Raw genomic sequence first — 26,405 nt, 5'->3', positions numbered from 1 at the left:
TTATTGTATGGAAGACATCGTTGTGACATTTTACTCAAAGTACCTTCTAATATATTATCAGCATATTACACATTATATCATAGAAGATCCAAAAAAGATTCGCGGTTATGTTGTCTTTTGTATTTGAGTGCTATGGCTTAGAACGCTTAAAAAACAAACTTCCCGCACAAGATCAATTGGTATGCTACCCTTGTCCTATAAAAAGTCTATCTTTCTCGTCTCCAATTCATTTTACATGGTCAGACCTACTGTTACCATTTCGGATAATTACGTTACCTTCCAGCGAAAGGCATCATTAATAGCTGCTCCAACTTTAGCGGCTGTTTGCATCGAAGTGAATTTGTGATTCGGTCCTGTACGGTTACACGTGACACGAAAGCGCGGAAGACCCTCGAGGTCGCATCCGGAAGCTCCCTAATGTCAAACAAGCTAGAATAGTAATTATTTATTTAAGTGACAGAACTCGGCAGAACAGTGAAATGCATAAATATCAAACAGACGCTTAACCGCATCTGTAAATGAAACGTAAAGCTGACGTGGTAATATTAGCTAATGGCGCCTAATCCTTTATGTTTCAAAGTTAGGTAACTACACTCTTATGTCGCTCTACACTCTTACCATCTATTACATTAGACCTCTAATAATGTTTTTTCCAGATGGTGGTTTTCTTTAACAGAGACAAGGGTCTTAGATAAGCGCATATTAACTGCGTCAATAAAACATGGAAACGTTGTGGAGTTACCAAGTTATCAGGAACGACGAATCCAGTCACGCTCTTAAATTATGCATGAAAGTACGACGTACAAGCATTACTGCTAAATTATTATCTGGCTTTATTTATGGGGTCCAACAACACAGTTACGTTAAAACTGTCCACCGTTAGTGGACAAACTAGATAAATACATCCTCTTTAGTTTTTTGCGACTATGAGCTGATTGAGTGTCATTGGAGGATAATGAGAATTACGAATGGAATGGATTAGTCGGTAGCATGGTCTGTAAACTGCATAGGCATAATATAGGTACGAACTCAATCCGTGCTAAGCGCCAAAGCAATTTTTCAAGAAAAAATGTTTGCTGGTTTTTCATGTTACTTGGTACGATAATGCTAATGATCGTAATATCGTGCAGAGGGTGTCGGCTCTCATGCACGACACAACGCTTGCGTTCCAGTATCGAGAGCCGTAATGATTATTATAAACCACACGTCTATGGCGTAAGCAGTCTTCTGGATAACTTCTGTGATAATGCCGCAGCGTTCAGATCGTGATTCAATATACAGGGAGCAAAAGCCGATAGTGATCCGTGGATTAAAAGTTTTTAAAGAATAATAATTTCAAAAGCAGAGTGTCGTTTAGAGCTGGAAATCAACGCTAAATGATAAGTGTCTGTTTTTCTACACTACCGAGATGGTGACTACAACTCAGGACCTACAATGGAAGTACCAGTTGCTGTGATGTCGAAATTCGTCTATCGCAAAAGTGTGCCCTAAGCGTTTTCTTTTTTACTAAAAATATAATAGTTTCGTAAATCCTGTCTAGAATGTGAAACATGTTTAATAAATTACCGTTATCTATTTAGGTATGGAGTGGAGTAACGATTAGTTGCTATTGCTTTATTGTGCAACCACCGTCAGAGGGTTTCGTGTTTTTGTGCTTTCCGGCGGTGCACTTGAATACTAATCACGGCTATTTTGTTTTTATTTAGTTCGTGGAAATTGAGTTCTTAACTTTTCTTTATCTTCAATGTTTTCGTTATAACTTTAATACATGTACTTTCAGGAGTTTCGTAACGAATTCACAAAAAGTGCGCTTTCTACGCTGTATTCCGCTCAAAATGTTCGTTGATCAGAGCAGGTAAATTTTCCATTTTAGGTCTGAAGATGTAGCTACTTTTCAGTGATTTTCAACCTGCTAAATTCTGTTTTTAGTGTGCACCGGTATTGTATTTGTACTAAGAACCTCTTTCGCCTAGTGTTTTCAATGAATTGCGATAAAATCCACCAGTGCCTTCATTTTCGAAACCGAATGACATTTTTGCCTTCAATTTAATATTTCCTGGTGCATTCAGAGTGTAGCTAGCCAAACATCTGGGCATATATAGTTACTAAATTTCTCATGCTCCTGCATGCGAATAATAGATTACCAAGTTCCTTCGACCTGCTAAATCGCTCTGAATGAACCAGAGCGTTTTACATTGAAAAAAATTTAGTAGCATGTAAAACTAAAAGCGTAGAGAGAATTTAGTTTTTTATTTATGTATATGTCTGTTTTGGTAAACATGCGATTATGAAATGATGTGTGTAGGGTCATTGCAGACAAAACATACTTGCCCTGGAGGCTGACCTTCGAACGCAAATATGCGATCTAAATTTTGCTCAGGGGCGCGTACCCTCCTCCATACTTCGATATCTATAAAATATGAAAATCAACAATGGAAATGACCGTTAACTGTCATTGACTGTAAGGTAGTTCACTCAAACAAATACGAACAGTGTAAACGCTATCCTAACTCTTCTACTCACATACAAGGGCCGTATAAGGGATGATTAATAACATTAGCATGTTCCTTTACCGTAGCCGTGTCAATGGATAAATATTTACTAATCATTACAGCGTAGATGCGTTTTAGCTTTACGCGAAGAATATGATATAGTTCTTCACGAAGCTCCTTGTGCTCGCTTAATATGGTGCTGCGCAACCTAGGTAGGGTCTAAGTAAAGACATATTTAAGCGATAAACTTGTAACTTAACATAGACTCACTAGTGTACGTGTTTATTTAGTATTGACGAAATTAATGGCTTTCCTAACGACGGCAGTTATAATAAAGGTACCAGCCTCTTTTATAAATGTCACAGGTTCCATAGCTAGCTATGCTGCTGTAGCGGATTCGACAATTTGGAGTATATCCAGGCAGCCTTTGATAATTCTACTAAGGCGAATCAACTTGGGGTTTGCATTGATGAAAAATAGTTTACCGCATAAATCCATCGTCAATTCCACTCTTGTCCCATTCTTATTATATCTAGACAGAACTATCAGTCGTTTCAGGACGGACCTATTAAAACTTTGATTTATCACCCACCTACAATCCAAAAAAGATATTTATCACATACGTATACATATATATAATTTGCTTTTCTGACTCTTGAGAGAGGGATGACACGGGCTTTTGCCTCCACAGTCTTTTACCAAGTAGATTGTACTTGTATTTTTGACATAGTTTAATGGATATATATATATATATATAATTTTTTGATCAGTATTTATCTGACAACAGACATTTCCCGATCAGTGTAGGGCACAATGGGTGTCCATAGTGCATTTGAATTATTTTGTAAGCATTTACATCATAAATGCTACAGATGTTTCACCATGGTTGAGGGTAAGAGTTTAGCTCGTAGCCCAAATAAGTCAGAGTTCATACTTGGTCGAAGTTAGCTTCGGAATTTTACATGTGTGATGATGCAGTAATAACACGGTTGCTATTCAGTTTACGGGCAATCGCTAGTCTGGGTTCGCACTTCCTAGCGCCTTGAGTATTGGACGCTAAATCCAAACGCTGATGTTTATCGTAAAAGCAACATCAACAGGCTACCTAGAGGACATCGAAGTATGCCTTTAGCATGATAAAGAACAAAATAGAAATGATTTTTAAATATAAGGGCACAAGCTGTGTTTCGCTAGGAATTCCCTTCTAAAAATGCAGAATCAGATTGCTGCAAGGTTATACTCTCAACTGTGGAAGATTCTATGGTAGAAGACACGCCGTAGCTATGCTATGACTTCGATTCAGCGGAGCAGTTCTATAACCCTTGGAGTATTACCGATGAGCAGAATCAACCTTTCGCAATCGTTGCTTTTTTCGACGCATTGGGTGGCCGAAAAAGTGCTTACAGTTCTTTCCAGCTATATTTCAGCTAATATCGGAATCTTAGAAGCCGTATCGTGTCGGCCTTGCTGCCGCTCGAAAGCTCAGAGTTAACCGTACCAGATGTACTAAAACGTTTGGAAGACCTTTATTCAGCCTTTAGATAAGAGTCGTAAATATGTAAAAAAAAAAACCTTAAAAAATTCGCTATATTCTATAATTTCACTCCAGTTAAAGCATAAATGCGACACAAACCCATAAAAAGTGGGCTGTTTATGGTTAAGGTGCGTTGTCGGAAGGAACGGCCCCAAGATGGTTCTACTGTGAGTTTTCGTTCTTGAAATTTTAATGTGAAAGATGCTCCTGACAGTGGTTACCGACTACGAGTTAAAGAAATCAAGTTGAACTAGAGCGATACGTGAGTAGCCATGACATCGCCAAGGAACTTGACATCTACCGCCAAACAATTTTAAACCAAATGACTAAAGGTAGCTATATAAAGCACGATATTTGGCTGTAACGCGAACTAGTGCAAAACAGTTTACCCGATTGCTCTTCTACCTGCAAAGTTCTACAGAAACGCAAATAGATCAATCCTTTTCAAAGCGGCGGATGACGGGATGACGATAATAATGTGCGAGAAAGGCCATCGCGAGATAAAGCGAGAACATGCTCCAAAACAATCTGGGCCGAAGCATGGACTGATCTCCAACTAGGTTGCGATGTGTGTTTGGTATGACTGGTAGCACTACAAGTTTTTACCGGCTGGCAGAAAAAATGGTTCGATCCTCAACTGCCAACAACTAGCTAGATTACAACGAACCACTGAAAAATCGACCGGAATTGGTAAACAGAAGGGGACTCCTCTTTTATTATGACAATACCGGACGACATACATCTTTGGCTACATCGAAAATCAAGAGAACTTGGATTCCGAAATTTTAATCCACTCGCCATATAGGCTATTCACACTTTCATCGATTTAGGTCTTTTCAGAACCTTAATGGGTTTTCATACCAGTTTAGCTAATTATTGAAACATTATTTGACACTTACTTATCTGTTTATTAGTACAATCAATTCATCGACAACGTTAGATTTAATAATGTGAAGATCATTTCTTTATTTAGGAACGAAGGCAAGTGTTGAAAGTGCTAGCTAGTCTCTGACCCAGTCGCCTGAAATAATGTGTAATAGTTTAAAGTAATAAAGCACAAATTTAAGTTCCTCTAGTCGAGACAATTCGGTTAACGAAACTTGTGTTGGCACTACATTGGCAAAGGGCCACTGAAAAGCTAGAGAATAGTCAGCTCCGTATTGGCTTGTTTGTAGGTGTTATAGAAGAATCTTCCTTAAAGGGTTGTACAGTCTGGACACTACACTGATAACATTCGATTCGTTCAAATCCTATTTTTCCGGAAGGAAGCAGGCACTCTAAATTTGAATTCAGTCTACATAGGTGAAAACTAGGAATAGAACAACTTAAGTATCGGTGAACGGTCCTGCATATTCATCGGTTTTGTATAGGAGATCTTATTCCGTTGACAATATGGGCCGACATCGTTGATAAAAAAAAATAGCATACGCATACATTAGACACCAATATTATTTCGTCTCGAAGTCGTTAAGTTCGTCACAAAATCTTCTTTTTTTATATATAAAGAACTAGTGAAACCCTTTCCCAACCTTATATTCTTAACAGCGATAAGACGGATCTACTATCGTTGCATATCAGAGTTATGGTAAAAGGAATAGCATGGAATGGAGTTATGGTAATAGGAATAGTATGGTATGGGAAAAGGAATAGCTTTCAGAAGATATATCGTATACCACCCAGAATGAGAGTTTCCCGTGGGTGGCGAACAGCGTTTCACAGGACCCGTGGGAAGAAGACGAATGCATTTTAGTTTTCCCTAGCTTATTTATAAGACGTTAAATAGTATATGACTGCAATATCAATCTCATTTGATGAGCTTACCGCGCCCCCTACCGATCAAACCATCGCACAATCTTTACTAACGAGTTTACTTTCGTATGTTCTTACTCATTACAAATTGGAGAAGTTGAGTCAGATGTTCTCTCTATACGAAATCCATACGTCCGTTTCAATGAAGCAGTCTTTAACAAAACTATGTACGTGGTAATTAGGATGTCAATATAGAATATTCATGTATAAAAATCTATTTATAATCGGCTTGCTGTGATACCCATACATATATGGTTTTACAAATACGAATAAGTAGCTTACATGAAAGGCTTTTAGCGAACGTGACATGGTGTTTACTCTAATTTTCAAGATGGTTCTACCCATGTTATCACTATAGTTCTTTTAGAAAAGTCTGTATTGCGATAGAACTTACTTTTTTTCCAAGGCAGATTAGCCACCAAACCGTAGAGGTAGTTGAGGTCACGCTCCTCGTCCTCGACGAATTTCGCATGATGCACGCGATGCATGACCACAAACAGATTGTCGACCGATTGTAGCTTCCAGATCTGGCGGCGAGCGCGGATAATATATAAAGATACATTGGACAAAAAGTCATATAAGCACATCTGCAATCGGCAGAATCCTAACCGGAGCCTTTATGCATAGCTATTAAAATGCTACTAAAAAAATCACTTACATTTTCGTCTGTCTCCTTGTCTAAAACGCTAATTGAAAAAAATGCTTTGAGCAGAGTCCCTCTTCCATTCTTCGGGCTGGGACAAGCTTGAAAAGGTAAAAGAAAAGTCTTATTTGCCCTTTGCTATGATAACATAGTCTCTTTGTGAAAACAACTTTTGTGGAGGAGACCGTCGACCGTCATCACAAGAAACATACACGGTTTATTTAATTGATGGCATCGTAGTACGTAAATATAAAAAAAAAAAAACAACAATAAGTGAAAATTCATATAAATATGACACAAGTTGTAGAGTACAATTCATAACGTTAATACAGGAGCTTCTTTCGGCGCATTGTTAAATCTCATTATTATAATTGATTGTCATAATGCTACCCTAAACAAATAATTGCTAATAATTTTTAGTAAATTCCATTTAAGCCCACGCCCTACTATTAACATAAAGCTAACAGACAATTTCGACGATTTAAATATTTCAATTTTGCTGCGGAAAATCTTCCAGAAATATCAGAGTCAATCTTTCTTGCTTGCTTTTGATTATAGAAAAGTCCTACAGGGACTGCTCTAGTCAAGCGTCTGAAATAATACACCTATAGAAATTTTGCCTGTAACAACAGACCGAAAAAATCGCAAGTTGTACATATATATTTGTACGAAATTTGGCAAATGTTTCGCTACGGAAACTTTGTTAGGAAATATATTCTCTTTTGCGTCACGCTCTTAGAACGTAAAGTCTTCTATATACCGTCGTGGCGGTCGCAAAGCTCGAGTTTAAAACGCGCGAGATAATGGAAACGTTAATTATGCAATGGAGCAGAACATTAATTATCTGGCGAACCCGCGCTAAGTATATCGCTGCGGGGTCGGACTGCGTATAGCTTCGAGGTCGTTCAATCTGCATCGTGTTCTTGAATCCGAAGCCTCGCCACGATTGCGTTTATTCATTTAGAGCGTGCAACCACCCCCTTAATAAATGTACTAAGACAGTAAACCAGCCAGGAAAGCATGTTAGCTAAAGCGATCAAAATTATCGACCAGTTCTTCTAATCATTAGTAGCCATCCAATAGGGCTACGACCATAGCTATTTTTGATGGAACGAGTCATACACTTCGTTAACGTCTTTCACTGTCGAAGAGTAGTACCCTTCTTGTTATCCCTGTCTTCTTCCAGACGGAGCTGTTTCGTCGTGCATTAATTAATTTCCGCCGAAGATAAACAGCGAAGTAAATTTTTTTGCTTCGAAGGATTCGCTTCGCCATGCCGGCTACTTTAGACGTCTATATGTAGCTTAATCAATCACGCAATTAGGAAAATCGATATTTTTAGTACTTAGGAACCAGCTAATTCGTATTTTATTCAGTTATAGAGCATATCGACGTTCTATTTAAAATGCTTTTCATTGTATGCGATACTTACACAGTCCGCTTTATGCATCTTCTTAAAGTACATAAAAATCAAAAGATATTCATCTATAAGCTTAATATTGGATAGTACTGACCGTTTAAGAGCCAAAATTAACGCAAATATTTTTCTGTAATTTGAAAATATACTTACTTTTTTTTGAAAATTTAAAAGTTACTAAACTAAATATGCGCTACTTGGATCATTGGCCTTACGCCTTTTTTGCGATAATCCTATCACCGTAGAGCAAGTTCTTTAAATTTCTATCAAATACGGATGCACGTGCTCGGGCGTTGTCATGCTGGAAACCATATTTTTTTTCTGTTAACTAGCTTCGTTCCATTTTTTAATGGTTTGTTCTAATCGCGTTGGTTAGAATTGACAATAGAGGCTTGTTTCCAAGTTTGTCCAAAACACCTAACTCAAGACACGCTTCTAATCTTAGCAAAGATACAACACCATTTTTTTGGCAATATCCTGCGGTTTGCCACATATTGTAAATCTTTTAGCTTTTTTTTTTGCCTACTACATTCGTAAGTGATCCACCGACTTGATCACCCCCTGAACAACCGATTCTGAAACGGCTCTATTTCATAGCGCTTCTATAGAGTTTTGCGTATCAAAAGAATTTGCATCGGTTCGTGTAACTCCTAAATATCGAGTATTTTGTGTAGCCAGTTTCGTTTTTTAATGATTTGAAACCCCTTGATGGTGGAGGTTTTGTTCCTTGCGATATCGTGACTACTCACATAACAGTTTTGCTCAACTTTCGCCATAATTTCTCACCTTTTTTTGGAATTACAAAGTTGTAGGAACGGCAGCTCATAACAGAACCGTCTTTAAACCCTTTCTTCGGATAACGCGTCTTGACCATAAATATCCCAATTTTTTCACGGGTCTGAGCAGCATTTGTATTTTTATCGTAATAAAATTGTAAAATACAGGTTTTTTTTCCGCAGAAATTTCACTCGTCTTTCAAGCGTTCAGACTTGCCATAATTTTAGCCATAACTACAGACATGCCAAAAATTTTAGTACGTTTATTGTTGCTAAATTTCAACTTTCAAGCGACACCAACGCCGATCCGCGATCTGAGATATATGATTTTAAAGCCACTTAGTTATAAAAAGCTTAATACTTTCTCGAGACCCCGTATTTTCCTACTTCTAGATATATGTCTTTCCCCATTATAACCGTAGTTTTAACCCATCTCGGGTATACAAGTATGCTCCGTGCTCGTAGTGATAGATGCATGTGAGCTACCGCGGATAGAAGAGGCATATTTTTGTCTAGGTAAAGTCAAAGAGGAAGATATTTTTAATAAAAAATGCAAACTGCAAAATGCTTATGATCTACACCGTATAATTGACGGCGGACTGTACGAAAGGCGCTGGGGGAGAAAGCTTAATACAGATCCCGTACTTCTGCGCGGTCACACGCATTAGGTATTGTACATGTCATGCACATACACATGATGTATACATCTACGACAGTAAGGACCGCTGCACGTCCAGCTGGTTCTGGATGCTCGTACGATCTAGTGCTCTTTGGTTAAAGCATTTCTATTGAACGTTTACGTTAAATATTTAAAAGCGCCAGTGTATATGGACACCGTTATACCGACATTTATGTCAACTTGCTGCACAATGTACTGTCGATATAATAAAACTATATTCAGTGTTCCCGCTTGTATCGTAGTCAGTATGTCGGCAACGTTCTTTCTTGTTTTTATTTGGTCTCATATCAAACGCAGTATAGGTACTGAAACAAGTTAATCGAAGTCTTTCCTGTTTTACGAAAAATCCGCCCCAACATGCGTATTGTTTACGGTATAAGCCAATACCTGTATTTAAACGTTTCTTCCACGTATAAAAATGTGTTGCTACAAGTATGTGGCTTTTGAAATATTACATCTGACCTTCGACGATCGACCGTTAGTAATAATTGGCCGTTGAGTGTTCTCTACATGCTGGGCCTGTCACCTCAAGTTATATTCGCGTTTTCACTGTAGGGTGAAACGTTACGAAAAAAAGCAACTAACTTCTCGACATGCTTCAATACAAGCTTCCCATCTCAAGCTCAATACTTGCGAGTGACAAGCAGCTACAGGGACGTGCATACTGGTGTATGTGTATGTATGTATGTACCTTTTTAGAGATATGGTGATTGAACTGTCCTAAACAAGTGGCCTTATAACAAAAAGAAGGTTGTACTATTGACACGAAGTGAAAGAGGTTCTGTATTTTAGAATTGGTATACTCTATACAGATAGTCCAGTGGTTTCAGATGATTCATAAGGCTCGTTTTCAAGTTAACGACTGTACGTGAAACGGTTTTCACGTTTGCTTATTATTCAGTATTCAGACAGATGTCCTAACCAGAGGTGCCTCACTCTGTCCTTTTCTTCCCAAGTATCTGCGATCTTCGAAAGTAAAGCGTTTCAATAACAGACCAATATCCTATTGCCGATAACTCGAAACATATCTCATAATGACAACAATAATAAATGTTATAGTTAGATTCGCTGTTCTTGATGAAAATTTGCCTCTCTTATAACGTGTCTTATTCTCCCACAAACTTACTTTGATCAGTAGCTTTTATACGAGATCGTGTAACACCAGAAACACTTCGAGTGTAAGTCTAAGGCTACATCACTACTACCATGCTATAAATTCTTCTCAGCCTATGGGTCTGCTGTTACACGTACTTTATGTAAAACAATAAAATATCTGCAGCGGGTAACCCTATCATTTACTGACATTCCGGCCGATGTTTTCAGCTCTCACCTTCAATTCAGACCCGTCATTCGATGCTAAGTCATCAATGTACCTACTTCTCTGTCTGTCCATTCAAAGCATCTCCTATTTGTTGCTTTTCCATATTTTATAAAAATCCTAAAAGCTACAATTTTGGTGTAACCTGTAATTTTAGTACGGCCTTTCTATAGCGGATGTCTTCACTAAAAGTGAGTTTCCTGCATTCCCCCTTGCGTTGTTTTTTTCTACTGGCAACATCCACGCAATCGGTCCTTCATAAGTCCCGGCATTATTATCGTGGATCTATCAACTTATTTGTTCACCTACTGAACTTAAAGGTACGTAAGCTAAGCTAAATTCGAAACCGGGCGTGAACACACTTTATTTTATGCTGAAAAGGGCCGCTCCCCTGAAACAGACTGTATCATATTCGAAGCTGGGTGTAAACAAACTTTGGATTCCGTCAGCTGCTTCAACTAGTGTCTAGCTAGAAGAGCACCGGAGACGAAGTTCGAAACATTCAGATTTATTCTGCTATCCATTTTGTGGTACCCCGAAAAGCAATTAATAGTACTCTTAATTTATAAGGATAGGCTTTGTGCATGTACATTAGAGCGTAGTTTAAAGTAGTGTTTGTATGCTAGTTCAAACCACTGATGGGTATTGCAGTTCCTCAATCTACAGGAACACACAAGACCGAATAGGGAAACGGCCTATTCGTTTCCATAGGTATTGTTAAAATACTGCTAAGTATGAATGGACCAATGAAAGATATCTTTGTGGACGAAAAGGGCACTGTAACCTGCTGTCCTATAGAATGAATGCGTTCCTGTACTTAGCCAGTTTAACTCCTTCGTGCGTTTAGTACAAAACTGGTCTCGAGAGTTGGATGTCGGTTACCCGGTGTATATATGGTTTATTTAATGGCGCTATAATAAGATCTTGTTTCAAACGCTTTTTTTAGGTACGAATATGTAATAATAAATACAATAATAATAGTGAGAATAATATCAGATTGATTTAGAAATGAGCTCGTTCGTTCTCTCATAGGCAGTGAAAGTGGAGAAGAGGACGCTGCCAGGTATGTAGTCCTTCTGCTAGATTATTTGATTGCTCAGAAAACGGTTTTGAGCGGAAAAATAATACTCAGTTCAGGCAGAGAAGGAACGTTGCTAGGTTTTAAACTAAACATCTAAGAAAAAAGACACAAGAATAACGGTGGTTAGGTTCATAAGCGATACTATCAAAAACTAGTCGAATTTTAGCTTAATCAGATGTCTTAAGGTACGCCATTATTCTTACTTTGCCTGCATCTGGACCGAATGCATGTGATACAACACAGAAGTGGTCGCTTTTGTATTTTGTATTACTGATCCTGTTGGTGGTAATGCTGATTACACAGGCACCTCCGTTGCCACTGCACATTTACCCCCTTCAATGGAGATAGATCCTTTCTCCACCGCAGCAGCACGTTTACTCTGCATAGGAGGTGGATCGTCCGTTCCATAAAAGTTCTGACGCAAATCAGAGAACCGAGCGGCAGCGGGCTAGGCTATAGAAAGCGGTGACAATTAAACACTGCAGGACCCCATGTGCCTGAGAACTATAAAAAAAAAAAAAGCCCCGTACAAGCCCTGTAGTAGCAGGCCAATCGAGAACACGCTCTGAAAAACGTGTACTAGTTAGGCAGCCACCAACAGCTCTGTTTGGGAAACGCGAAGAGTGGTGAAGAAGAAAAAGGCCAAGGTCATGTACACGTTCTTGTACATGTTTATGATTGCTGGACTTCATGAGGAGGCAAGAAAAAGAGGGGAACACTCTATACCAAAGCCAATGGAGCTCTAAACAATATCAAATAGTCAGCCTTCTACAAACGTGTGTTTGTGTGCAAGCGGCAATTTGTAGTTGTTGACATGAGCAAATGACGCGAAGGATAGAAACGATATTAGAACAACAGAAAAAAACTATCGGCAACTCTTTAAGTGAATTTATAGTTTATTTTCGATTCGCCGCTCTTCCGTTTGGGATGACTTCAAATTAACTTGATTTGGATATCATTGCCACTTTAATAGGGTAGCAAGCGACGGTTACCTTATAGATCACTGTACAACGTATGCATACCTCGGCGTCCTTTCTTGAGGTGTTCAAATTATAACCCTACATATTCCAGCATTCGATACATACGAAAAAAGCAACCACATCGTGACACGTGTCTGATATATCAAAGATTCATTATCATTTTACCAATAGCTCTGTTCTTTTGCATTGTAGATTCCTAGAGGCTTCATTATGCTAAAAAGAGAGGGGCACAAATCGTTTTGCAAGTTCGTCAAATGTATTCCCCTCACGTAACGCATGTATTTATCTATGGTTCGCATTTAATAACTTACTTGATAGCCCCTTTACGCCTGCCACTGTGCTAATATTGTATGCATTCAGATGCACCACCCAGATCTTCTATGAAGAGTCAGAGCATATCTTCTTTTATCGCCATATAATCAGCGAAAGTCTTCCATGCCTAAACATTGCTATTACATGCTTATGTCGTTGTTGTTATGTGTGTCGATCTGTGGGAGATGCGCGGTGAGTGAGGCTAAACCGGTAGTCATCTAGGACATCATCGTCAACAGCTCAATCAATACTCTAGTTAATCGAAATATAAATATTCATCTAAACCGTAGTCTTCCACCTGATTAGAATACGTACTACGTTTTCCAAGGACTGACTTTTAAGAATTAGTTCCAGGCCATTCATTCATCGCCTGGCTTACTGAAATATAGATACATCTACGAAATAATGACGATTCTGAGCCCTACTTAATTCTTACGCCTCGAAACAAAATGACCTAAAATCTTACCATTATAGTAAGAGACTAATAGATAAAAATCGCAAATCTTGTCACCCGAACGTCATGTGGACTAGCAAAATACTTTCTATACGTTCTATATAATACTACTATATAATACGTTCTATATATGGTCAACTATGACATACCTCTCAATAGACACAGTCAGCTATCTCAGGTGCACTCGAGAGTAGTTGTTTTTTCCTAACGCATTCGCTGTGAATGCACCTAATGTTTTTAAAGCAGTACTTATTTATTTTTTTTTCTTTCGATAAACAGCTAAAGCCGACGCAAATGTTATAGGTCGAAAGCAAATCTAAATGCAGATCCCTCCCATTGTTAGGACTCGCCTACGTGCTTCTCACCTATTTTTTCCGGCAGTTCACATAAAATGCTCCGCGTATTGCTTTCGGCAATCAGCGACCTTAGGAAGAGTTGGGAGATCACAGAAAAAATCAAACAATAGAGAACGGTAACGAATACCATAGAAAAGGATGTCATAGGGTAGGTAGACAGCAATGGCAGAAATCGAGCGAGCCCTGCTCTAGCCATTTTGCAGTTCTGTCCGACTTTATAAAAGCTCTTAGCTGAGCCCACCGTCAAGTGCGTCTTGTCTCTCCTCTTGAGACCTTGAGCGAAATTAGAGACAAAGAAACGAAAGAGAGAGAGCGCACAACTCAGGGATTGTCGCAGCCCCTCTCTGATCCTAAAAGTACCGTGTCATTTTAACTGCATTTACGTATCGTAGGACCTAATGCTCGGCCTTGACTCTACCTACACGCCCCGATCTTGTGATGACAAAAAATAGCACAAAGCCCGCTGCCGTCACATTTCCTGACTGAGAAAAGTAACGGGAAAAGATAGAGAGTGGCGTCCAGTCGAATACGGAGAGCAAAGATCACTGTCTACCGATAGCTAACTCGGGCTATAGGGTATCCTGAGAGCAAATACGTGGGGAGGCATTGTAGAGTGATACGGAACAGTCTAGACAGCTATTGCCAGTCTAACCAATTTCTCGTTGTAGTGAAATCCTGTGACCTATATACAGAGACTTTGGGGTCTGTCAAGCTTGCTTACGTTGCACTTGCGGCGGAGGCTGATGCCGACGCCGATACTGCTGCCGTCTGATTGCTCCGCACCTCGACGCCACTAAACCGCGCGTTTTGGCAACTTAAGTGCTTTTTTATTCACTGGCTGTCGGCCTGACACCTAACGCCAGCTATATACGTGGAATCCTTTATCTGAAAAAGCCCCATCACCCAGTTTGCACGCGGTATATTAATTAGCAATCGATAGCGGACGCTAACAATCTTCTTGCGACGCGCCAAGGGCGTCCCTAGCACGTTGGCGCGTTGCGACAACATTATTAGGGTAGGCTATCGGCTCTAATTGTCGATTGCTGAATTAGTTCTGACAGATGACGAAACAATATAAGAACGTCAAGAGCTAAAGAACTGCCTGATCCTGTACAGGGTACGGTTAGCAAAAACACGTCCGTATATATGCGGACCTACATGAGCTAAGTGCTTGTAATTTATAGATTGTCTTATTAGAATCGTCTTGAGGCGTAGGTTACTTTGAGGTTAGATATTTACTGGTTCGTAAAACGTAGGATACTAGCGAACAAGCAGTAAAGTTTAGAGTAATAAGGGATAACTGTAAAATTATTTTATAAGGGTGTTTTATTACGTTTTATGAAGCTTCACGACCGTTGCTTTCTTAGTAAGGATACGTAAACCATATTTTAGTTTTTTTATATTATTTTTCCTAAAATCAAAGTGAGAGAAATGGCGAGATTTGTTTACTTCATCTACGAAAGCATCGTCTATCAAGTTTTTCAAGCGGCATTTTATTTTCCTATTGCCTGTTCGTGTTAATCGAGAGCTTCTCTATGGGGCGTACTGCGGCGAGACGATATTTTTGGTGTTGCTGAAATACTCTAAAAAAGTAGCAATAGTCCTAATAGAGAGTCTCAAGTTTTTAGACAGAAGAAGAGCTTTTCCCCACGCGAAACCAATTCAAAAAACCTAATAGGAGATTTGTCGATCTTCTGCAGAATTACTTGAAATCGTAGTTGAAATTAGTTTATATGTAAAGCAAAGGACTGGAATACATACGAATAAAACTCGCCCACTTTCGACATGTAGAAGTTTAGGCTTGTTGCTATTTTTATTATTCTTCCCTTGTACACGTCCTGAATTATATACACATACAAGCTGGCGCCCAGCACTGTTCTGCTGCTTTTACGATAATAGGCCAACGTAACTTTGAACCTGCTCATCTCAATTTGAATTCTATGCTTAAACCCATTTCAGTTGTTCCAATGTTTGAAATAAAGAAACTGCCGTTAATTACCGCTTCAGGCCACTGGCACCTTCAATCACAACAAAACAATAATGTCCACGCCTGGTTTCGAACCTAGGCCACCTCGCATGCCCCTAAGTTCTCGACGTGAAGACGTCACTACTACGCTGTTACAGCAACTTTTTCTCTTGGATGAAGATCGTTTTACCAGTCTATTACCCCCAATATCCCGTTCCAGTTGTCCTTGCTGTTTCATTGTAGTTTTCTGGTCACATGTGCTCACTAAAGTGGTCGCATTATTCAATATCTACCGCTATTTTCTTTCGCTATTCGATTACTCCGCCTTCCCTGTTCGACTATATTGTCCATTGAAATTATTATTGCAGGACCATTATTCTGAGCGTTAAGTTGTTCAATTGTTCAGATCTTCCACTAGTAATTTCTGTTGCCCTGAAGCAAGTTATCCATTCTCTGGTGTCGACTATCCTGTACTTTCGTTGAAATGAGACCGATGCGGTTATTATATTAAAGTCAAATCAATTACAACCTTCTAAATGCATAGCAAATACCATGGTCAAGCAGCCAAGCGATGAATAGCTATATATACAGTTTTAAAAAATACTCGCTTGACTCGAGAGTAGAAAATGCGAAATGTTGAATTTTATGCCAAATCAGATTTACTCTTCTGTTGTGTAGGCCTGGACGAGCTAGGCAATTTTCACATTAGGAACGATGTATCGCATATTCTCAGCCGTTTTGCCAAAACTCCTTAAGAAGGTCATACGCTCCCCAGTTTATAGTAGAGCGTTATGGGAAACTTTATTATACTGCTTGCCATAAAACCGATTGTTTTCGAACTTGTCGTATAACTGTCGCATTGTACATGCTAAAGTGTCGACGGTGTCCTTGTTGGCTTTTCACACTCCTATCCACTACCTTCGATCTGTCACAACCTGCACAATCAACAATATTCTGCGACATAATAGATAACATATGTTATATCCTAAACAATGCTAATATTTTTCCAAGAGCATCATTTTGAGGGAGAAGCTGGCACGAAGACTGAACATAAACCTCGTACCCGCACATTGGTACTAAGCATTGATTCATTTACCGCATACGTATCTTTGATTCAAAATAGAAAAAAAGCGTAACCAGTAAGCCTTATATTTTCGGCCGTATATTTCGCAGCTAGTCGAATGAACCCGCTTTGATTATTCCATGATTAACCTTCCACGATTGTGATGTTGGGCCTGGAGTGCAGAACGACGATCACAGGGGTCATATCTCGCAAGAAGGTGTTATCAAAACGACTCGAGCAAGTGGCCTTTTCCAATTAATCGGCAGTGTCGCCAATCGCATCAGATAGCACGGCTGCAATAACGAAATCCTTCTCTCATACGTTTAAATCGTTTTTCTTTACGCCCGTCGTGATCATTGGTACGTGAATGGGCCCGCGTGTTGTTAGGATGCCTAAGTCCATCCGGTATTGCAGCTTGAGAGTTGTATGGGCCGTTCCCATTGACGCAGTCTCGAGGACATGTGTAGAGGCGACGTGTAAGAGCCCGATGTCAGTAGTGATGGCAGTACAACAAGGTCAACCCAACAGGACTTAAGGGCGAAAATCTTGTGGTTTTCCTTTTTTTTTTTCTTTCTGCCGAGTCTTTACTGATGAGCGGCAGGAAACAGTTTACGGCAATCATAACACTGCGATGCTAGTCTTTCATCAGTAGAGTGTTTGCAGCAAGCACATTCTGACTCGCGACCTCCGGTGCGAGTTCATGTGCTTTTGCAACTACCCGCGCTGTCGTATAAAGTCTTGGACCGCTGGGGGCACTTAACTGCACTTTCCTGGCCACTCGATAAGATTTAATAGAAAACGACCTGTCTTTTTACACTGAGTCGAGCCTGAACCAGGCAGTAGAGTGTGAGCCTGACAGGACTAAACCGGAGGGATACTGTAGGCTGTACGTTACTATTGGTGCCGGCCCTGCAAAGAACGTCATTGCCGCTGTACCGCTTAATTCGCCCATACTCGTCCCAACTGCAATATGCCTTTCGTATAGCCTATAGGTTGTTTCTCATTTGGAGCTGATCTTCCAGTATTAGAGGAAGCATCAGTGTTCATTCATTACTGCTCAAGAAATGTTTCGTTATTGCGACCCTAAACCTTTTGCTTGTAAAAGCTTGAATTTGGTGTGAAATTAGTGCAGCGCACCAAGAAATGATGCAGGTCATTTGTGCATAGCGTGGGTAAAAAAGCCGTAGAATAATCCATATATTTTGTAGTTTCTTCAGTTCCCAACCTATCGTTAGTAAGATTATGAGTCTCTTTTATAAAAGACTCATAAAAAGTGTATGGTGTTTCTAATGTTTTATACGAACGAATGGAATAAGTAAGAGATATTCATTTAGGCCAACTGTTGGATAATACAAAGGTTTGAAGCTAGTAAGACTAGCTAGCGGTCGTAACTATCGCTTATAACAACGATATAAATTAAATATCTTAACTTACGAAACAATTTCTCACTGAAACGACAAGACTTTAGTCTGCTATTTCAGTGCATCGCATTGTAATTTATTTTTCTTTGTTTTCGTGAACAATCTCTTCGTCCATCATCTGTAGCAGAAAGCAACACGACTCAGTACTTAGGCCCACAGAAGCACCGAGGTCTTTGACAGTGACAACCTATCTATTTCGTCGAATTAACTAGCCCGACACGTTTGCCACTCCTTGACAGGTATTTGCATCCTTTTCTGTGGAAGCATAGCGTTTGCATCATAAACTTTTCTTCACTTTAAGGCGAACGAGTACGTGCTTTGCCAGGTAGCGAAAGGGGCAACACCAGAGGAAGCACTACAACCATCAGGCGTAAATCTGCCTCTGCAGAATCTATTGCCCAGCCGGTACTGTGTCTTCTAACAGAGTCTTATTATTGCGACTTACACTGCACTCACGTACTTTCAGAACTGAACGGCGTTCGCAGAGCCACAAGGAAACCGCGATGTACTTTGGGCTTGCATGGCGCATCGTGAACGCCTACTGATCTGGTTTTGCTAGTTTACCTCGCCGGACTTCAGACTTCGACAGGCAAACGATTTCGCAGAATTTCGAGTTGGTCAGTCAAGAAACCAGAAGTTTACACACAGCCCATAAGACAATGTACTAATTATTTCCAGGTAATTACAACAGAGGGAGCTTCTCGTACCTTATTCTGATCATTGAAAACTAAGTATTTCGAATTTTATGCCCAGTGCTGACATGAGGCATCCTAATAGACGGCTCTTACTGCTAATGGTAACATTTATAGGGTTTTACCTAAAGTGAAACGAATGATTTTCGAGAAAGTGCATAGTTGATTCGTTGATTTGCGACGTTTGAAGGATTCCAGGTTAGTTGTATTTAGACATATGGCAAAATACGTTTTGCACATGATTCCCTATAAAAACCACTGATTTACATATCTCGTATCCATATCCTCCATACTTGTATGTGTCCCACATTTACAGGAGGAAATTACCTGGTGTTATAGAACGCACACGCTCGAATTAAGCAATAGCCCTGAACCACAGCCTGATCCATTTTGAGCAGCGGTTGCATAATTAGATTAAAGTTAAGTTCAAAAGCTGCTCCTGATATACGCACGTCACAATAATGACAGCGGTTCGACAAAGTCCTGATAAATCCATTAACTCTAGCCTTCACAGCGCGGCTAGCTAATGTACAGCATGAGGAACTTTTGAGCGGATGAGTGCGAACGTGTTACGTTAATACATGATTGAAAATTCTCGCAGTACTTCGTAGACCATTATTTTCGATTGAAACATGAATTAGAGATATGTTCAGCTCCTGCGATTGGATACAAATGCTCACGGTAATAAATAAATAGACTGGGATCAAGTAGAAGCACACACGTACTCTTGGAGCAACGCGAAAATCACGAATTATTTTCGACCCATCTGCGATGGGTTTGTCCTCACAGAGAGCAGCTGATACAGCTTCTCTTTCAGTGTGTAAAGATTGTGCATCTTCAATGGATATGGACATGCATGACCACAACAGAATTTGTACGTTCACTCGGATTTCTTTCAGTTTTTTTCTAAAGCATATTTATATCTAGAGTGCACCTCGATTGTATTTAATGTTTTCGTTGGCGGTTTTGTAAAGAAAAAGACTGCTTTTAGGTATATTAGAACAAAACCTATGAAAGATGGTAGCAGTTGCCACACCGTTACACATACGTTCATTATCTGCATTATATACCAAGGAGTATTAAAGGAAGTTTTTTTTCCCATTCCTTTTTGTTTCCATATTGTCTAGCTCACAAAGGTAAATGTCAGAAATGCGTTCGCTTGTGAAGCACTACGAATATGAATCGTAAATAGCGGAGTGTCTAAACTAGGCTTTTGTTCCACGCTTTAAAGGGTTGAAGAACGCGGGATCTGAGACAACAAAAAAGGTCCGTTTGCTAGGAACATACGTCTTCATAAGACAAGCCAGTCAAGAACATTTCAGCACTCCAGCAGTCACAGCGATCGGCCCTGACTAGAAGAGGGTGATCGCTATTTTGCCATTCAAGCGTCAAGATGGGTGGCATAGATGAACTGTGCGGTTGCTCTTTGGGCCTTAGAGAGACTTTTTACCTCTCCAGAAGCGCAGCAGAAAATTATATGTCAGTAGCATATAGATGTAGAACCCCTACATGACAAACTACCTTGAAAAATCTGAGCGAAAACTTACCATTACCAACGGAAATCACGTAGCTTCTGCCAAACGTAATGACCGAAAGGAAGTTTTGGCTAGGCTAAAACTAACTTGCCTCTGAATGTTTTAATTTTTTAATCCGTGTCCATAAACTTTAATAACGATGACATTCAGACAAGGTCTGTAGATAGGCCAGATTCACAGCACTAAGGTGCGCCATCATATTTGTCAATCCGCGCAAAATAATTCATATTATTTGGACCTATTAATAATAAAGCAAATCTTACTAGGTAAGTTCCCAAAGAATAATCGCAGTCTCGTGTCCGATAAACGCGATCTAAATGTCGAAAGCGGATGGTCGACCAAACGTTTTAATTAATATTCAAACACAAACCTGGTCATGTAGAAGAAAGTTTAAAATGTTTTTAGGTTTAATTAAATAAAACAAAGGTAGTTTTTTAATCGATGCCTTTCGGCCATTCGGCATATCTAAACCATCCGGCGGAGTGGAAACTACGTCACACCCTACGGGTACGATGAACGAATCACAAACACTCCAACAATATTAGTGTGACATTTTGGCCAACTTAAGAGGGCCGTTTTGTATGTACGTACCCCCGACAACTGAATGATTTAGGCGTAAATTAAATGATGTGAGATAAGATGGAAGTGAAGATGCTCACGCGATTTTTTCACCAAAATATGGCTGCTAGAAATTTCGCGGGATCACTCGATTTAATAGAAAGAAAAACGTATAACACAGCTTTACGAAATTCTTTTGTGAGAGGTGTTTTCTTTATTATGATTTATGATCGGATTATATGATCGGCCTGATCACATTAAGTATATAACATTTTATGCGATATATAGTATTTGTACACTTGCACCTCGAACATAAGGACCACCATTGCAGGTCGATCTTGATATTCGCAATGTTTTTTTCAAAAGTTATTGTCATACCACCGTCAAAGTATACGTTTAATTTAATAAATAAAAAGTTTTTCAACGGTCGCTTATTTTCAACGGACGCAGTAGGAATTGTTATACGAGAAGTGTCGGTAGGTTTAAAGAACAAGCTCGCTTTTTGTTTGTTTTTGTTGCGTTGCCCCTCTAGCATAGTATTATCTACTGACCGTCAAAATCGTATTTCCATCGTAAGAAAAAACTAAATGTTTCACTGACCATCTTCTAGTTACTAGGATTCGTTTCCCCATCTAATAAAATAATATTCATCTAAGCGTCATCTACCCTTGCACTCGGCGGGTATCTAGGTGATCTCCGAGTTCACCCAGTACATTCCACTGCAGCCATCGAGACACAAGCCAGTATGGAGAACATGAGGCGCCCGGGCAGATCGAGCATGAAGCGGCGAACATCAACACTACGAAACCTTTTTGGACTACCTATTGTACACGCTCATTTAGGCGGACCCTCCTTTGCTGTCTCTGCTAATTTTACTACTATCGCTACCTCACGTTCGTATGGGTCATTCACCTACCACCCCCTTCGCGAACTTCGCTTCCGAGAGCGGCAGTCAGTCCGTTTTTCCGTGCCGTTAGTTCCAACGTTCGTTTGCCACTCTGGCCTTATGCCCCGCTACGAAATGACTAGATGGTCTAAACGGTTTCGAAGTAGCGTGACCCTACTTCTGCGCCCAGCTTCTGCCCTTTCCTTTGACTCTGCCAAGCACCGGCGGCACGGCAAGCGAAAGAACTCTTTCATTTTGTGTTATAAACAATTACAGTTCGCCACCTTTTACTTTTGACTTTTACCCCCTCTTAGCCTGTAGTCGATAGCCCCTTCCGCATGCGAACGATGAGCGGTCAGCAAAACAAACATCATCTCGAAGTAGGCGCCCACTTGCCAGACAAGAAAGTGAAACTGGTAGATTAGTAATAGTTGAAGTCCGCCAGAAGCGTCGAACGTGACAAACGAGAGTGGTTTAGACACATGAAAAGAGATTTTTGCTAAGAAATGATGTTACGATAACCACGTCAGCTGGTTTTAAGTGTATATAGCTTTGTTTTTAAGTGTTTATAGCTTTGTTTTTCATATTATCCTGACCTAATGATTAGCATATCCAATGAATAGCCGCATCCTGGAGCAGTGAACAAACAGCGAGTATCTAAGAAACGAGTATCTTAAAATTGGCGAAGGGGTCCAAAACTAAAACATCCTATTTAGCCGACGCATAGCAACAGTGCTATACGTTTGCATATACAGACAGCCATGATATTCGAAGGTACCGTCTGCTTGAATGCACTGTACAATACGTGAACTAACCTCTTCGAGGCGATCGTTTGGGACGGTAAACCACACTCGTCCTCGACTCGTTTGACCGTAAAGGCTGAGCTTCTCTTTGATTTCCTCCCGGGCCATAGATTCCAAACCAGACACAACCGTAGCTTCTACAACAGTGGAACCTTCAGGGGAGCTCCAGAAATGCTCAGCTTCATCACCTGCCGCCATTGAGGCGCAATCCTCCTCGACAACTGAAACAGTCTCCGCAGCCCTGAAAGATGGGTCACCAGGTTTGGCAGTAGCCTTCGATAAATCATACTCATTCCCGGCAACGCCATTATCAATCATTGTGGAGGACGACATCTCTCTGAAAATACCACACAAACCCCGTTAAAAATAAATCGCAGGGAACCACAAACGTGTGTTAGTCTTTAGCCACGTATGATAGATTGCCTAAGAGTAAGCTGGTTTCAAAAAGGTCGTTAAACACTACTCACAACATTTATGTGCCTGTTTTGTACTCTGTTTGGTAACGTAGACAGCAAACTGCAAATCACCTTTACCCGTTTTTTTCTATTATATCTTTTTAACTGCTCTGGTTCAAAGAAAAACCGATGTTTTAAGTAGTCGACCCACTTGTGGCACTACGATACAAACCCGTTAGGCTTTAGAAGATCCACCGGTACATCTTCTTTCATATGCACTGAAGTTAATCATAGAACTATATAAAAGTCTGCGGGTATTTTTAGCTAAGATGTTATCGAAGCTTACCGGATGGACAGAAGTTAAACGTTCGTCCCCAGTGGAAATCAATAGGGAAACGAACCACTCAGAGAGACTATCACAGATCGTGTCTTATATAGGTTTTATTTTTCATACCTAGGATGGGACCTAAACGCGCTAAAATTTGCACAGGGTTTTCTCTTTATCAATGAACTTCAATGAAGTTCATAATCTAGGTATATGTATGCCGAAGACTTCTAGTGAAAATGTGAAGAGAAATCTGCTTTTTGATGAGTGTTTTATGCACCTATATAGTACGAATTCGTCATCCATTTAAGCAAATGTCAGATCTAATTTTTCATTCCAGCAGTTCGTCAGTTTACTTATACATGTTTCCGTATTTGGGCTCTGAGCAGCGACAAAGATCTCAGAACGAAACTCTGTCCACTCCAATACCTCATGATGTTATTTTGCTTAATTCGAATTCTATTTTGGAGCTAAAGACGACGTTTGGGAGCGAAACGCCTTTCAAAAAGTTGGCCCTTAAGCAGCCTTTTTCAAGCGGCATAACCTGTTTTAGGTGCAGAACTCACGTTCTTCCTCTCTCAACTTAGTCGAAGTCGCCTAGCTCGGTAGAGGCGCATATTCAGCACCAGCTAAAAACTGTCAAATCTATCCCTTGGTATCTATTTTACTTCAAGATATCCTGATGTTTGCGCTTTCTTCATATATCCCACCAGTTTTCATTCAAATAACCTGGTCGAACTCAACTGGATGAGACTCGACTTTAATTATCGGCATCGCAACTCCGTCATTTGTCATGCAATAGAGTCCCTCGAGCTGCCTACTGTAACTCTTCTGTTTCCCGGGTGTACTTGCTAGCACTAAACTTAGTCACCTTTGTCACTACATCCAGCAGAGGCTTCCGAACCAGCTTTACGTTGTTCCGGCAACAGCGAGATATGCAACGAGATACATTTGGCCTATAGGCCGTTCGCTTGTCGCCAAACACTGGGAAATGGACCTACACTAACGTCCAACGTATACTGCTGCTGCCGCAACAACAGTACCAGCAATAGCGCTAGAAAAAAGGGGGCCGCAGCCATCACGAGAAGGTAACCCCGCCGCGACTTCATTAGCGAAAGCCACTTAGCCCAAACATCGGTAGTAAAAGTAGGGTCAGCATTAACAGCAGCAGCCTCTGCTGCCATACGAGTAAACTTGAGCCGTAACGCTGCTAACGTTCTATGGAGAGCCCGCAGCGGCTGTAAGACGGGCCGCAAGCATATGGCGCCAAAAACCGCAAACTCTAAGTAGAAAGGTTTGGCTTAGGTAGAAGCAGTTTCGCTGCCTAGGTTGATAAATAACTGTTCCTGTTTGAATCCGGTCCCGCCTCTAGTTGCCTCTATATATTCTTTGCTGTTTTATCTCGGTAATAATTTTCTGCATGTTATCCTACCCTGGTTGCTGTCCGTATCCCCATACGAGTCCACCCCTTACATGTACGTATATCGTCCACAGTGTGCACTACGAGACAGCCCTATACACCGGTAGCATTAGTAGATAGTGCCGTAGCTAGTAGGTAATTCACTTTAAAGCTTCTGAGGATATCTATACATCAGACAGTGGCTGTTTGGGTCATACGGAACTTGCGACGTAACTGGCATTGCGAGAATCGGCCGCCGCCAGGGTTCTACGTAACCGCGTGAATTTCAGAAGGTTCTGTGAAGAAGAGGTCGTCCTCGCGAATTTAGTTAACTTCGTGCTTCTTTTCTATTTCCTATTTTCTGTCCCAATGTTCCCTAGACAGCCTACCGAATAGTTGAGCCTATCCTATCATGTCCTGTTATACAATAAAAAGGAAATGTTGTAAATTATTATATATAAGCAAAGTAAAGCCATTTTCTCCCTCCGGTCCATCAACAGCGACACCAAAGGTCACTGGCCAAAGCACATCGTGTCGCAAACTATCCCTGTGTCTATGTGTACGCAACCAAAAGATTTATGTATCTATACTTGTGTAATATATGGCCGAGTATTAGAGCACGCCTCTTTGTTTACTGTTGTATGGCTTGTGCCGTTCCCGTCAAAGCGACCTCTACACCTTGGCTTAACGGACGGTCGCCGGATTACTGCTGATGTTATCGTAGTCGTAACTCACGGTTCTTCATACTTCCTGCCATAGTAAATAGTGCAATATGTTTAGCAACAAAACTAGCTGCACTGGCTTGACGCAACAGAAGCAATCCTACATGAATAGAACGGAATGTGGTAGCTCTTTTGCATTTGTTATGTTGCTACAGGCTACAGACATCGACAGCATCGGTTAATAACAGTATTCGAGCCAGACTGATTAGGTCGGTTGTTCTCTAGTTATCAGGTTAGAAGGAACGCTGGATTTAGCTATGGCGAATAAACGGAGACGGAAAACACGACCTACAAGCCAGCAATGGCCAAAGTAAAACATTCGGATCCAGGTTGCCTATTTTCTAGGATCTTCTTGCACATAACAAACGGAGGACCGTGGAGAGGTGAGGTTTGAGAAAAACAGATTTGGTCTGGCGGAAGTGATAGCATTATACTATATATTAGCAAATCAGGTCAATTTTTGCCAGCTTCTCTGGCCCCATGATTCCGACTCAGATGGGTCGACGTCGCAAGTATGTTCATTAAGTCGAGCGTCGCTGCCGTCGCAACTATTCAGGCTAAAGATTGTTCCGTCCTCGTGTAGGACAACGCAAAAACACACTACGCAACAATTAATAAAGCTACTATGTTAAACTGCTAATAGAGTTGTAACTACGATCAAAAGAGAGACAAATAAGAGAAATTTAGCTTTTTTAGCGGGTGACATCGAATAACGTACAACAATGGAACAACGATGTAGGGAAAGCAAGCTGCTTCCACTGCTGCTCCGATTACTATACAGTACAGGAA

General features: G+C 40.4%; 1 protein-coding gene across 1 annotated transcript in view; it reads right to left on the bottom strand.

Moving 5' to 3' along the window:
* The window catches only part of LOC111272371 (tRNA (guanine(6)-N(2))-methyltransferase THUMP3), a 35,751-nt gene that overhangs the window by 5,948 nt on the left and 3,398 nt on the right, over positions 1 to 26,405 (bottom strand). Inside the window, exons 2-5 of the mRNA XM_022853802.1 lie at positions 22,788 to 23,112; positions 6,230 to 6,362; positions 2,328 to 2,410; positions 277 to 414 (exon numbers count right to left, since the gene is read on the bottom strand). Coding sequence (XP_022709537.1) covers positions 277 to 414; positions 2,328 to 2,410; positions 6,230 to 6,362; positions 22,788 to 23,108 — 675 coding nt within the window. The 5' untranslated portion in view covers positions 23,109 to 23,112. The remainder of the gene's footprint in view (positions 1 to 276; positions 415 to 2,327; positions 2,411 to 6,229; positions 6,363 to 22,787; positions 23,113 to 26,405) is intronic.

The sequence above is a fragment of the Varroa jacobsoni genome, unplaced genomic scaffold, assembly GCF_002532875.2.
Source record: "Varroa jacobsoni isolate VJ856 unplaced genomic scaffold, vjacob_1.0 contig02096, whole genome shotgun sequence".
In the NCBI taxonomy this organism is placed as follows: Eukaryota; Metazoa; Arthropoda; class Arachnida; order Mesostigmata; family Varroidae; genus Varroa; species Varroa jacobsoni.
Note: the sequence above shows the minus strand (reverse complement) of the source record. Positions and strands in the feature narration are given on the sequence as shown.